Source organism: Poecilia mexicana, unplaced genomic scaffold (assembly GCF_051168715.1).
Source record: "Poecilia mexicana isolate PSO_F unplaced genomic scaffold, ASM5116871v1 scaffold_11, whole genome shotgun sequence".
In the NCBI taxonomy this organism is placed as follows: Eukaryota; Metazoa; Chordata; class Actinopteri; order Cyprinodontiformes; family Poeciliidae; genus Poecilia; species Poecilia mexicana.
The window spans coordinates 4546458-4562516 of NW_028263380.1; the positions used below are offsets into that span (position 1 = coordinate 4546458).

At 38.4% G+C, this 16059-nt stretch overlaps 1 protein-coding gene across 1 annotated transcript; it reads left to right on the forward strand.

The window, feature by feature from the left end:
- The first annotated feature begins 3550 nt into the window (after positions 1 to 3550).
- Positions 3551 to 13721, forward strand: LOC106911824 (CMP-N-acetylneuraminate-beta-galactosamide-alpha-2,3-sialyltransferase 1-like). Its single transcript, XM_088010088.1, has 7 exons — positions 3551 to 3737; positions 3982 to 4215; positions 4298 to 4494; positions 4583 to 4762; positions 9050 to 9095; positions 9234 to 9353; positions 12610 to 13721. The coding sequence occupies exons 1-7, from the start codon at positions 3708 to 3710 to the stop codon at positions 12775 to 12777; spliced, it is 975 nt and encodes a 324-aa protein (XP_087866214.1). The 5' UTR covers positions 3551 to 3707; the 3' UTR covers positions 12778 to 13721.
- The last annotated feature ends 2338 nt before the right edge of the window (positions 13722 to 16059 follow it).

The window sequence follows — 16059 nt, forward strand, 5'->3', positions numbered from 1 at the left end:
TTACAAATGGCACCTATGTGGTACCAAACAAACACAATGATTTTCATCTAAATATATATTTTTTGTATTTTATTTAGACTTTATTTATAGCTCACCAGGGAGCAATACATTCCTGTTGTGATGGTTTCAAACTGACACAAGTTTTATTGTGTAATCTGGAGTTGATGTTTAACCAGGGTTGCTAAATACAGCAACCTTCATGCTTTTTACAACAGATTATAAAGCAGCATGAAACTGACTTGGTGAAGTTACATGGAAATCAAGTGACTGGCAAAACAAGATTACATGATCTGCAATATGGTGCTGATGTTTAAGAAAAACGAGCTAAATCTGACATTCAACAAAATACAACACAGATATGCACATTCCCTCACTTTGTATCTGTTTAAGGTGTATCAGGATGAAAGGATGTTGCACTTGTTTACAGCTTTTATTACAATAACATTGTTTCTAGATTAAAGTAATTAGTCATATAACCTGTCAAAGATTATTTTTTTTCCCATGATACATTTGTATTTTTGACATTTTGACAAAAGGGGGGGCAGTTTTACAAAAAAGGCTCTCGAATTAATTTTAATATTATGGAAGAATAACTATTTTGGCATTAAGACTCAGAAGAAAAGAAGTAAGGGTGTTTTTTACAGAGCAAAAACCAGCAGTTGCCAGAAACAAACTTCAACTTGGCAAGATGTAGAGAGATGAATTGATTTGTTGTGATTAAGGCAGGCACTTCAGCTGATATCAAATATTGAATCCAAATGGTAGTTTTAAGAGAGAACGTAAATTACAAAGTCAAACTGATTGGTTAAGAATTCCACATACACAATAGTGGCAGGACTTCAGTATATGAACATCTAGCTTGGTATTGGACATTTAGAACGGTTTGAACTTAGTCCAATGAATTCTCCAAAAAAATATCTGCACTGCTTCACAAAATGTTATGTTTTACTTCACATTATTTGGCTCTTTGCAAAGTTTTTCTTGTTCAGTTGTCCAAGTTTATATTTAACATAACATGTAAAGCATGCAGGAGAAATAGAGAAAATTCTTTGTAGTATGTAAACCACACCTTTTCTGTTTAACCGCTTGTCACAAAGACATTCAACTTCTGGAGCTCAGAAACTTCTGATTTTTATTTATTTTTTAGTAAATTTCTGAGATTAATCTAAAAATTTCTGAGATTTTTGTGGAAATATACTCTTTTCTTTCTATCTGCAAGGGCCTCAATATGCCATAAAAAATAACTCTGTACAAAATAAACGGAATGTCTAGGGCAAATATCACAGAGTTAAGATGTGGGACGTAATTCTGACTTAATGCAGGTTGGGGGTGTCAAGTGAACACTTTTCAGATCCATTCCATGCAAGCAGAACCCGTCTGCTATCAGTCCTAACATAGAAGGACAGCCCATCGCTCAATGGCATTAGTCTGTTTTCATCCAGTTCTGTGATAAGTTTTAAAGAATTTTGAAGTTCTTTAGAGGAAAGTTCAATGCAACCAGACGTCACTGGAAGGAAGATCAGAGCCACAGACATAACAATTAAAATTTAATTGACTTTGTGTTTGATCCTTAAGCATTCGGGAAACAGATTTACTAAAGCTATAAAGGTTTCTATAACATTCTAGCTGGGCTACTGGTTTACTTTTATGTGCTGACCATCTTAACTGAGGTTCATTTCATCATCCGTCAAACAAAAGCTTCCACAAAGATCAACTTCAGCGTAAAGGGGCACATCTCTGACTGCTCTCTCAACACTTCTCAGCTCTCTTAAAGCTGATTTATAAAGCACTGAAAAAGCATGTAAAGCTCAGGAGAGCTTTACATGCTTTTTCAGTGCTTTTCTACATCTCCATTCCTCTGGACATATTTCAGTTCAGTTGAAATATGTTCAATTGAATATAGCTATGGCACCAAATCTGTCTCCAGCGGTCTACAGGGAAGAGGTGGGGTACACCCTGGACAGGCCACCAGCCCATCGCAGACATTTTTTATTTTTTTGCTGCAGTCCTCTATAGCATGAGCATATACACACATTAATATTTGCATTAGATGCAAATGAGACTTGTAAAGTTTGCTAAACAGTTCCTCAGCCATTATTCTCTTTATTAGCTAAGCGGCTAATCCAGGATGTGGCCACATCATGACTCTCCATTAAGTGTGTTTTTCCTGTGTTTTCCTATGAAGGGCTTGCCTATGAAAGCACCACTCCTTCATTCGTACTGTAAATGCCACACCTCACCAGGTGATTCATATTTTTACATTTTCTGGACTTCTGTGTGTTAAACAAATCTTGAATTTACGCTTACAGACTAAGCATGCCACTGTAAAATATTCAGTCCATGCCATTCTACAATATTAACAATACAGTTCATATGCAATAAAGGTTGTACTACTGACAGATTACTACCCTGAGTCAATAGTTTGTTTAAAATAGTGTAAATAGACACATCCACACCAGTCACACCATTCCTTTATTTATTTTTTTCCCCTCTGGCACTAGTGTGGCGTATTGCTCCTTTGTAAAATGTAATTTGTCATTTAATGTAACTTTATTGGAACTAGGAAAGTAATAGCAAAACATCTAATAGGTATTATTTTAAAAAATGTAGCTTGGACATTGTCAACATGATTGGCTCTTACTGGAAACAAAGATTTAGGGTCCCACACATTGCAGTCTGCGACAAATAATGTGTCATTATATCCATGACACATTATGAATTGTGTCATGGATAATTTGATGAGATTCCCAATTGACATAGTTTTGTGTTTTAGTAACTTTATATCTTAATATGCTATTCAAAAGTAGTTCAACCTACAAATTAACCTTTTCATATCATGTTTAATTTTTAAGTCGTAGTTGTTTTGAAGCAATCTGGTTGGTGGGGGTAGGGTTCAGCTTTGTGCTACACTGCCCCCTATAGGTTTGGAATGTTTAAAACAACACTAAGGGGCAGATTTGTGCGGGTTCATGTAGATGAAACCTTTTCTGAAAACGATTCCGTTTGTAGAATATTATATATTTAAACGATCTGATGGAGATATTTGTTTTTATAAAGACCTGGCTACGTGTGTACACGGTTTGAGTCTAACAAACTTACTCTTTATAGGAATTTTTAGTTTGAATCCTAGTTACATTTAGTTTGTTTTTCCATAATTTTAATCACATTTTGTCATTGTGAGCCTTAATTTTCCACAACCAAAAAACAAGAAATGCACTTATTTGGGGCAGGGGGCACCACAAATGGCTAGCGACGGCCCTGCATATAACCAACAGAATTTGTCTGCAGGTCGATATATTAATATGCAACATTTTCCCCACTAGCTGATTTTTATAGAGCAGCTATGACCAGGGAATTCAGATGAAAAAGCAACCAGTCCCATTCAGTATGCCATAATAATTAATTTTATAGCATTTAATACTGTTCCAAATTACATAAAAAAATAAGTTCAAAGAAAAAAGCCTTTGCTAAGAATGTGTTCACCTTCCCTTCTGTTGTCTCTCTCTCTCTTATTATCTCTCTCTCTTTTTTTCTCTTGGGTATACATAATGAGCAAACCACTCCTCTCTCTCTCCACTTCAGGGATTAGACAGACTCCCTTCGCTGAAATAATAAACAGCCTAAACAAAGTCTTCGCATGGAACCTGTTTCGTGGAAGTCAAATTCCCGCCTGCCAGTGGAAGCATTTTGAAGATTCGTAGAAAATTATGGCAGCTATGACAAATGTATGCACCCAGGTAAGACATGAACAAAAAATTACACAAAATACCTGCATTTATATATAAAAAAAATATGATTAGTAATTCTGCTGCTCCTAATCATTACTATCTTCTATCCTGCTGCTAGAAGGAGTTAAAGTGTTGAGATCAAATAAAACAATGACATGTTGAACCAACTGAAGGCTTTTATTTTACGTCAACTTACTTCCTTTTTTGACGCTCTTCCCATGCTGGAATTACTTCCCATCACAACAATCACCAGTCCAGGACATCTAAAGTTAAGCTGCTGGTTTTGCTGTTGGCTCTGACCACCATCATCGTGTTTCTAAAGTCCAATCTCACCGACTGGCTCTGGCTACAGAATCAAAACCCGTGTGCTTGCGAGAAGTGTTTGTCTGAAGACAACCTGTTGGCTCTTCATCGCCTGAACCATTCTGTGGAACCATTCCTGACCGCAAACACCAACGTCTCTGAGGATGCTTTCAGATGGTGGAAGGTTAGGGAAAATAGTGAAAACCTCTTTTCCTCTCATGTCATTTGAAAACCAGTCTGACAGGATGCTTTGTTCTGGTTGACAGCGCATTCAGCACGAACAAAGGGGCTTCAGTTATTATAAATCAACAGTGCACAAGCTGTTTGAGATCTTCCCATCCGTTGACGATTATGGAGAGCCAAATTCTGACAGCTGCAGGACTTGTGCTGTTGTGGGAAATTCGGCCAATTTGAAAGGATCACATTACGGATCGCTGATAGACTACCAAGATGTTGTTATGAGGTAAGATCTTCAGTAAAAGGAATTATCTTGCATTTAGTCTCTCAGGTGAGTGAAGTGTTTATAAAAACTGTCTCTCCATCCCATTTAGAATGAACACTGCTCCCATCAAAAACTACGAAAGCGACGTTGGGACCAAAACGACTCATCGCGTCATGTATCCGGAGAGCGCCGTGGATTTAGATAACTCCACTCATCTTGTGCTGTTTCCCTTCAAGATAAACAACCTCAAGTGGGTAATCCAGGCCTTTACAACAGGATTTTATGGAAGGTGAGTTATATTCATTTGTGGAAATCTTGTCCTGCACTATAAAGAGTTGCTCATTGTAATGTAATCAAAACACACCTTATACTTGTTATTCGTTTTTATTATCTGTAAAAAATTCTTAAATTTTAGTCCCTCCTAGGCCTGTCACAATAACAAATTTTGCAGAGGAATTAATTGTCTAAAGAATTATTGCGATAAACAATAATATTGTTTCAAGACCTTTTGACACTGATTTAATGGAAATGACTAATAATGCATGTGATTTCCTGCCATAGATAGATATACTTTATTTTCAAAAGAACACATAACACTGGAACTGATAAACTAAATAAAACAAGCAAAAATAAAATGGATTCTCAGTCTCCATTAACAATAAACGTACTTGAATAAAAGCTAAACAACATAAAGCCAAAGTGGAAATAAATACTGCATTCAACCAAAAGAGTGCAGATATGAAATCTGTATACTATATTGCCCTTCAGTAATCACTAGATTTAAATAGAGAAGATGGGCACATCCAACTACCTAATGCAGTAGTTCACACTACACGATTTTTTCCCCCCCTATTTCCCCCTTATGATAATCTTAGAACGTTGGCCGCTGGTGATTTCGTAACCGATCATCCTGCAGTGTGTGGTGTGTCACGGTGGATCGTCGTGGCCGTTCCGATCTAAATCATGGATTTCCCCCGACTGGAAGCGTCAATGCAGCCCGTTGAATGTGACCGGTAGCCAATCAGAAAGCGTGGATTCTCCTCCGTGCTTTTTGAGGGGAAATTACGGAGGGGAATCCCAAACAGCTGAACCCGAAGTCCAGCGGACATTGGAGATGATATGTGGAAACAACATTAATATTCAACATTTCGTTCAAAGAATATAGAAATGACAAGGGGAGGAATTGGAGCCAAATTGCTACTGCAACCCGGTAGGTTTTCAGCTGTTCTTCGTTAACGTGACATAAATAGGTTATAATGATTTTCATTCAGTCAGGACTTTACGCGGACTCTAGCCACATGCATCACAGGTAGATTCTAGTAAAGCATTGATTAATGCCTGGTTTTAAAATTAGTTAACTGGACTTGTAGCCATTATTTTGTGCCCATGTGGCTGGACACCACACAGCACGACGAACCGATCGAACCTGATCGAACCATTATACCTAGGATTTCTGTCAGGTTTTGAAAATGGGCCACAGTCCGCCAACAACTCGTGTAGTATGTGCCAGACATTACACTAAGGAAGAGCACCGGAGTTGAGCCTTTCTTCATTCAGTGTCATCAACAGAAAGAAAAAAAAGACAGGAAGAGACGATAAAGCCGATAATTAAAATGAGGTCGATAGGTTTAATTTATCGTGTGATTAATTGATTTATCGTTTATGGCGACAGGCCTAATCCCTCCCCTCTCACATCTGAATTGGTTCAGTCTTTTTATGCACAACCTGTGATAGACTGACCCTCTGTCCAGGGAACCCAGCCTCTCGCCCAATAGCCGCTGGAGATGGTCACCAGCTCCTGTGGTTCTGGATGTATAAGAGGGTCTAGACAATGAGAAGATGGATAATTTTTTATGTTTCCAGTCTGACAGTATCCAGCCACGAATTGGCTTTCACTGTTGACAACATAGTTATTTTTTTTTTAGGTGCATTCACACCAGCACTGTTTAGTCCGCTTTAATTGAACTCTCATTTATTTGCCTGGAAAGTCCTGTTGGTTTGGGAGAAGTGAATGTGCAAAAACACGAACTCCGGTTCACCTAAAAACCTAGGTATGAGTTCGGTTAAAGTGAACTCTGGTGTGGTTGGGCACTGAGATGGACTGGAAACTTGTCCAGGGTACCCTCTGACCGCTGGAGATCACAGGGATCAGCATCCCTGCCAACCCCACTAGGGATAAACATGTGAGATAATGGATGGATGGTGTGGTTCAAATGTAGTTGTGAATGCCAAGTGGACCGGAGCACAGGGCATTATGGGTAAATGCAATAAAAATGCAATAAAGGGAGGCTTCAGAGTTTGATCCCCCTGTAGTTGGAACTCTCTCTGCGGTCCCTCTTTTCAAATAGTGGGCCTACTGGTATGCAAATCCAGGGGAACTGCCCCTGATGTTCACTCAATATTTGAGTTGTGTAAGCCAGAAAACCCCCCACAACATTCAGAACCTTAAGGAACTCTGGGCAAATCTCATCCACCCTCAGAGGGCCTTACCACCGAGGAGTTTCTTTAGCCACCTTGGTAACCTCAGAACCAGAGATCGGACAGAGCGACCCACAGTCCCCAGGCTCCATTTCCTCAGTGGAAAAAATGCTGGGGACAGATGTACCATGTTCAGTTTTCAATATGATGTTCTGCTATAAAGACCTGCTGTGCAACAGACAGAATGATTTTCATTTTACAGTATAACTTAGGTAGTGGTCAACACTATAGTGTACATGTCACTACATGTGACATCCCCCTGTGAGTCTGCATGGTGACTGCACAATAAGGTTGTATGGCAACCAAAAATCAGAACACACACTTTCTTTCCAATCCGTCACAATTGTTTTTTTTTCCCTTTCCATAGCTGAAATAATCAAATCGACTCTTTAATTGGAGTAGGCTATTACATAATTTCCTTGACTAACATATAGTGAACGTGCAACTTTTACTAAACTCTCCTTTTGCTAATGAATACACAGGGGAGGAGGGAGCCAGGCAAGAATGCCACAGTATATTTTCATTAGTTATTTTAGTGATGCTTGTACTATACACCTGCAGGCCCTCATCTTGAAAAATGTGTTGTATAATACAAATATGACTAACTCTCTACTCCTGCTTGATCATTATCAATATCATAGTTTTGTTAAAATGTTTAACAAAAATTCTACAAAAAGTATTGCTACAAGCTGAAGTTATTACAATCTTGTTTTTTTTTGTTTTTTTTGTCAATCCATCCATCATCCATTGCCTCTGAGTGTAAATTATTTCCTTGTTACCTGACTGAATCAATTTATGCTACTTTAAGTACCTATAATCTGATGTGACAAGCAAGATGTTGCTGTATTTAGCAGGCCTATCTAAACATTAACTATAGATGAAACAATAAAAGTTACCTTGGTTTTTCATGCACACCTGAGGGCAATTCAGAGAAAGTGGTTAAGAGTGATGTTTTTTGCATCGTGGCTGGAAGCCAGACAGGACCCCACATGGACAGGAAGAACTTACAATCTCCATACAGAAATGTCTTTGGCTGTGCAACTCTTATGAGCAGTCACTTGGATGCTATTTGAAGTTTAAAGGATATATGTGTGTATGTGTGCTTAAGACTCTTATTTTGAAGGTTTTCAAGTATGCTGTGTTTGAGCTCTTCTGTTGTGTGTTGACACCTCAGAGAGACAGAAACTTCTTGTCCAATGAGTCAGGTACAGAGACTCGTTCTACAGAACTGGTAGCCAGGAGAACATGACAGGCTTTTGTGTTAATAAGACAAACAGGTTTGTGAAGATTTCAAATATCAATCCAGCTTTAGGCTAACTAACTTAATGTCAACCACGTAGCCACTTAAGAAGGAAGTGCAGGCAGAGACAAACGTTTAATGTTTCCTACTACTTGTAGCGAGGATCAAAACACCTTTTTTGTCAGTTTTATGTTGTAAACAGCAAAGTGTACGACTCTATGTTGTTGGTTTTTTAAATATTCTCAATATGCTTTCCCAGAATTGTATTGCACCTGCTGTAAAGCATGTGAAGTGTCACACATGATGTGATGTACAAAACTGAGATTTCAGGCTGATGGAAAACTGATTTAATGATTTAATTCAAATTAAATCAAATTAAATGTCTATCAATAATTTACCATGGAATAGTTTGGTTAAACTAGCACTATTGAGATTGCCTATGACCTTTTGTGTATTTTACCTCATCAATGGTTTTTCTATTACAATGTGTTTATTAGGTGAGCAATGCTTGTTTTGAAATTGTTTGAGTTGAAAATGCTGGCGATGTGGTTGGTAAACCTTTTACAGAGTCAAACCCTTCTTTGGACTCAGGATTTAATTCAGCATAATAATGCCTCCAGTGAGTCTCACTAAATTATTTTTTTGTTGGTTATAAATTTTTGCTTTATTAACTTCACCCATTCACTCTGCTGAACACATACAGCTGAAACAATATGTTTTCACTTTGCCCAGTGCTGACTCTAAATCAATGAGTTCCACTTCTCGTTTGCATCTTTTATGTTTTATGTAATGTTTACTAGTCTTTGTACCACTTTAAAGAGATTAATCATTTGTAATTTCTGTCATTTGATTTAACAGATCATATGCACCAATAAAATCCAAAATAAAAGCCAACAAAAATTTGGTGAGTGGTATCTAACGTAATGGAATATTCTTTTTATTATTATTATTATTATTATTATTATTATTATTATTATTATTATTATTATTATTAATAATAATCTGATCATAATTAATTTTGAATCTTACTAACTCGTTAAAGGTGATGGTGGTCAATCCAGCCTTTATGAGATATGTTCATGAGATTTGGCTGAAAAAAAAGGGAGATTATCCATCCACCGGCTTTATGGCTTTGATCCTTGCACTTCACATTTGTGATGAGGTGAGTACACTCAGCTCATTTCCTTAAAATGATTATGAAGCTCCTTCTGTTATCTACTGTACAGTGTTGTGTTCAAGACCACCTAACCCGAGACCAAGACAAGACCAAGACCAGAGTGTATCGAGACCGAGACAAGACCAAGACTTTTAGGGTCCGAGACCAAGTCAAGACCAAGACCGAGGAAAGTCGAGACCGAGTCAAGACCAAGACCAGCGGCCATGCTACATGACACAATAAAATGTAAAATATAATCGAAATTGCTTCTCAGAATAATCTGAAAGATCCATATTCCCATAAAAACACCTAGATATTAAATACTTAATACATTTTACCAATATTAAATATTCCATTTCTGTGTTACAATGTGTGATGGTCTCGTGCCATCCCTAAAAACATAACACCCTGGGAATTTGCCCATATTGCTCATATAAGAATCCACCACTGTTGCACCATTAAACATAGCAATTGAGGCAATGCCCTGATGGTAAATAACACTCAACTATGAACACTGACCAAGGAGCAACAAGCAAGAAGTAACCAAACAGAAGGCGCTCATCGGGACTGTTTTCACTCTCTCTCCCAGTACATGAAGCCAGGTAGTCTGACACCATGGCAGACATTACAGCTGCCACTTTGAACAAAAACAAAGAGCAATGTGCATGCTCTGCGTGCTCTTTCGTTCTTGTGTTTTAGTTATTTGTTCATTTAAATATCAACGTACATAATTAAATAATGATGCAGTGTACACAGAGCATTACTAGAACAAAGAACGGGTGTTCTGTCAGGTCAGATCGTCATACGCTTAACACGAACTCACGGTGTTCTGTCAGATCAGCATACGTTGCCAGATAGTCGTACTCTTAGCTCAGACATGCATACGCTGTCATTACCATATGATTTTATTTAATCAGCAACATAGAATCATGACGTAGATCATCATACACTTGGTTATTAACAGTTGTATGGCATCCAGCTGCAGCCAGACCTACTTTAAATACACTTTGAAACCACGACAACGCATGTATATCTATCTAGTTATCATATTATGTCATATTATAAACAATTTAATGACTTATTTTCGTCATAACTTGTTGCATATGCTGAACTGACAACTCCACTGACGGTCGGACTTCTTAAGGCGCATGCGCTGGCATGGTACTCACTGCATGTATGCTAGGAACATAGAATCATGACGTAGATCTGTTATTAACAGTTGTATGGCATCCTGACTTAGCGGTTAAGTGAGTTTTACACGGGCGTGTGTTGTAGCTGACTCCAGCTGCAGCCAGACCTGCTTTAAATACACTTTGCAACCATGACAACACATGTATATCTATATAGTTATCATTGAAAACAATTTAATGACTTATTTTCGTCATAACTTGCTGCATATGGTGAACTGAACTCCTCTGACGGTCGGACTTCTTAATGCGCATGCGCAGGCATGGTACTCACTGCACGTATGCTATTCTGACAGTGTATGGTAATCTGATAGAACAACGGCTCTCAGTGAGTGACACTCCAGTCCTATCTAATAAATAAAGAGCCGTGGAGAAGAATCGACTGTTTCTGAATGTCACATCACTATATTGCAGACTTTTGGACATAGCTGTCCTATATATGCGACAGGTCAGTCAACATCTCCGCACAATAATTCAGGCAGTGAGTGACTTTTTTTCATCACAAATTCGTATGTGTCTCTGTACAGCTAGCTTTGCTAACATCACGTTAACGGGGCTTACCTTCTTTGAGCTACTTTTCTAAGTGACGAAAATAGTTAGACGTTGTCCCCATCGTCTCTGAAAGCGAAGCGCTGCTGAGTTAGCTCTGGCCATCGGATTTCTTACTATTTATGCAGCGCTATTATATTACTGACGATTAGACAAACATTTTCTGCCGCTGAGAGAAAACCACTGCGCATGTCCTGGAGCGCCGCGTGCGAGTGAAAGGTGGGGAGGGGGAGGAGGGAGGAGGGAGTAGCGCCGCGCGCGAGTGAAAGGTGGGGAGGGGAGGGGGAGGGGGAGAAACACGTAGTTGCTTGGATTTTAATCGGTGAGTTTTGCATCCACTGAAAACAAAGATGTTAACAAATAAACTGGACAGTATGCTGCACGTTTAGTGATATTTTCACAGTTGCGGTCTCGACTGGTCTTGAAATAAAATGCCGAGTCCTCAGAGCCCGAGACCGAGACAAGACCGAGACCAAATACGGTCGAGTCCGAGACGAGACCGAGACCATCAGAAAACGGTCTTAAGACCGGACTCGAGACCAAGACCGATCTCGAGTACCACAACACTGCTACTGTAAACTGTGGATTATCATTGGCAAGAAATGTGACATCAGTCAGAGTAGGAGAATATTCATTTGATTTCAACTCATTTATACAAAGCCTACCGTCTAGAGAATTTATTTGTTCCAATCCAAATTCTTCGCCATCTTGGGGAAGATCATAGAGCTGTTAAACACAACTGATAAACTGAGTAAAACTGCAGGATGCTGGCAGAAAGAAAACAATCAGTAAATGAGTCCTTGTCCCAGACAGCTAAAGATCTATGCAACACCATTACACTTAGCAATCGCTGTTAAGGTACCAAGTACAAGAACGTTTTCATAGTTTCTAATTGGTCGCTATGTGGACTTATGTTACCAAAGTTTTTCTGTCTTTGATGGTAAATATCTTTCACATTGCCCGCTACTTGGGCTCTACAACTGGCGCATGTACACGGCCATTCCAACATTGCCTGTTAACATGTGAATGGCTTGGAAAATATGTGTATGATCCAGTGAAACAAAGGTTAAGCTCTTTGGCAACAACTAGACCCATCATGCTCAATGTTTAGGGCCTGTTTTCCCACTGGATATACTGGACAACTGCAATGGACTGAGGAGTTAAAGTGTAGGATAGAATACTGTGAAATTGTGGTTATCACTTTTCCTTTGCTAGAACACAACATATGGGTCATGTGACCAAAACATGCTCCCAAATAAACAAATTAAAAACTAAAAGAAGAATGGCAATAAAATTATGGCGAGACTTAACCCATTTTTTAGACCTTAACTTGTTGCAGAGCCTACAGGACATTCAGAGGTGAAAAACAACCTTTTGAATCTACGATGTGAAACAAAAGGGACAGACGTTTTATGTTATTGTAGATACATATTTTTTTGGCATGTGGGTTAAAGTGGAAATGAGAAGTAACGTTGTTTCAGACAGTTTCTTTGTTGAACTAACAAGCTTCCTTAATGTGTCCCTAGGTCAGCGTGTTTGGTTATGGAGCAGACGACGACGGAAACTGGAGCCATTACTTTGAAACACTAAAAAGCAAGAACTTTAAAACTGGACCACATCCTGGAAAACATGAGTATGCACTCATACATGAGTTGGCCCAAAACAAAACAATCAGGCTTTACAAAGGGTGGTGATATTGTGATTGAAACAAGTCACTCTTAAAAATTGAGACCACATATCTCAATGAGAACTACCTGTATAAATAGTTGCAATAAAAAAATCTAAAAACTTCTTCCAGAATCTAAACTCCTCAGATGGTGAATGGCTTGTACTTTTAAAGCACTTTATCGAGACTAGATAAAGCACCTCACACTATCAGTCACTCACACACTGATGGTGGTAAGCTACTATGTTGTAGCCATAGCTGCCATGGGGCAGTGAGGCTGCCATGCACTGGGTGGATCTGACCACCACCAGCAGGTAAAGCAGGTGAAGTGTATTCCCTAAGGACACAATGACTGTGAAAGATGGAGCGGGATTCAAACCGGCAACCCACCAGTTACAGAATAAACTCCTACCACCGCTGCCCAGATGCATCAATACTAACCTAGTCTAGTTATCAGTTGTCTCAACAGAGACTAAACGCCTTACATAAATCTAAAGCACCATAACCTTTGAAGGATTTGTCTTGAGTAATCAACATGTGCATTTTTTTTTCAAAGTAATTCAATATTTTCTAAAAACATAAATACATAGACAGTATGTTTGCTTAACTGGTCAGTTTAATTTGCGAGGATGTGTGATTGCCTGACCTGTTAACTACCTGTCCATACTCACTCCACAACTTTAAATGGGATAAACAAGTTCCAAATATCCAGGGTCAATGGGTCAAACTGAATATCACTGACTAATCAGCCATCTGAAGCTATCTCTTTACTGAGAAAGCACTCTAATGTAGTCTTTTACTCAGTAGATGTCTTTAGTCATCATGGAAGACTTTAGTTTTTTTTCTGAAATATATTTATTTTTTATGTGAAGTAGGTATATAGTTTAGGAGGTATCTGAAAATCAGAATGCAAATAATGGAAATAAAAGAAAGTCTGACTGACATAAATAATTAAAAGGTACTGTATGACAATGGATCTATTGTCTTTTGTTCATGGCTCTGCAAATTTACATGTACTGTTGCCGTAGGAAGTTGTGGATTTGTGAACACATGAACAGTTTGAACAGCCATGCCTCAGAGGTGCCTCCCTCTACAGCTCCTCCTCCACAGTGGGGCCTGCCGAGATCTCAAGAAATGGGCAGGTTTTCTGTAACACGAAGATGTTTCTCTGCCATTACCACATGCAGAACATGCGTTGCATGGGGGAAGGGTGTGAGAAGCGCTTGAACAACTTGATTGACACTGACATTCCTCTTGGGTCTGATTGGTCGTGTCTGACAGGGAACTGGAACCAGAGCAGCTTGACTTTTAAAAAATTTTATCTCCCCATCTTTTTCGTATTCTACTGTCAGGACACAGTCACAGTTTCAACAAACATAGAAAAATGTTCAAAAAATGTTATCTACAGTTATTGGCAGCTTTAAATATTGATAAAATCAGCAAAAACTGGATTTTATACACTTCTTTGACATATTGGGAGAATACACACATGATCTGCTTCAATGATTGAACTACAAGAAGGTAGGACTAGTTCTTTCAGTGGCATGTTTTTGGCAATGTAGTAGGTTGCCATATTTTCATTTTTCTTTTGCAGAACCTGATAGACAATCTGACTGTTTTAGTCTAGTCTAATTTTCTGTGTGAACAGTTAAGTCCAGTTAAGAAAAGAATACTGGATACCTCCAGGTGTTCAGCTTTGCCCAGCAAGGAAAATGAAAAGTACATTTTGGTATTGTGCTTACTACTGGTTGGAAGCCCTCGTCCTTCTTTTGCACATCCCACAAAGATGTCATTGTTACCATGGTTTTCCACGCAAATTGAAATGCAAATCTGCTTTCAAAACTGTCATGCAGATACGACCCGATTCCTTAGGAATAGTGACAGGAACACTGCTTTCAGGAGCTAATTTGGCAAGCAAATCTTCTTGATACTCAGATTGTTGAGCATCAAGCCATGAATGCAGTTTGCTAGTCAATAGCCGTTAAAAACTTTTAGCAAGGTGCGATTTTGCATCTGAGAAGTGAGTTTCAGGCATATTCTGTGTCGTCTATTTGATGCACCTCAATCAGCTTTGTTTCAGTAAAGATGCATCTTGTCAGTGCTGGTTTTTGATATTTTTGTTGAATAAATATGCAGACGAGTAATTATTAGGGATGCACCGATATGCAAATTTGTGCTGATATCGATATCTGATATTGATACTGCTGTTATTTAACAGAATTTACTGATACTATATAAATATTTACCCCCTTGTAGTATAAAAGCAACCAAACCACTAACATGAAGATTAATATTGGTTGTTCAGGTCGGTCCAGCTCTACTTATTGGACTGATACTGATATAATTATAATGTTGATACTGATATACTGCACATCCCTAGTAATTATTGTAATTAGTATTCATTTCTAGATATTTTAAAAACATTTCTCTATTAACTGTTAACTTGTGAAAGTCTATCTGAAGTTTAACTATTCTTTCTGAAAACATAGAAAAGACTCACTATAAATACATTAAGATCAAAAGTCTTCTTTGAGTAAGCTACGCTACACATAGCGTAGCGATAGTAACTGACTGACAACAGCTCCACTAGCAGACCAGAATTCATCACCAAAAACCGTGCAAACATTTCCCAAACAAAGAAAAGTACATCCAGTCCATTACAGAATTATGTTTCATGCTTGATGTTTACTTTTGCAATTCTTCTTATTGTTATTCGTCCAAACACTTTAAAGGTTGGCTAGGTAATTTAAACACCTGCTTTCAGTTAGTGTTTGGGTCACCTTATTTCTAATCAACTCACCAAATTCTGCAGCACATCTACATGTTAAGGATGTCAAAGTCAAGCTAGCAAACTGATCTAGCTCCCTCACTATATTTTTTATCTAAGCTTCTCACCGAGTTGTGAAATGTTTTACCCTTGGACCTTATCTAGTTATCTAATCATTAATTTCAGAATAAACTAACAATGAATTCAGTGATGCACAGACCTCACTTTCCATTTCATCCTGCTCCATAAAACACAAAGTTTGTAGTTACTATAAAATTACCACTTTCTTTTTTTCTTGCTGGTTGTTCCTAAATCATTTGTAAAGTGTAAAGTGTTTGTAAAGGCTCAATGGAATGTTTTTTGCATGTTTGCTGCACCCAAAGCGTGTATGTGACTTCTGTTAAAACACAAAGCCACCTATCCTGCTTCATAATGCCTGGATTACAAAAATGCACGTAGGTGAAGATTACAGCTGAAGAGCAGGCGCGACAAGTTGGGATTTATTTTAACCAGGCAAAGAGGTAGCGAAGCACAACGTTCAAG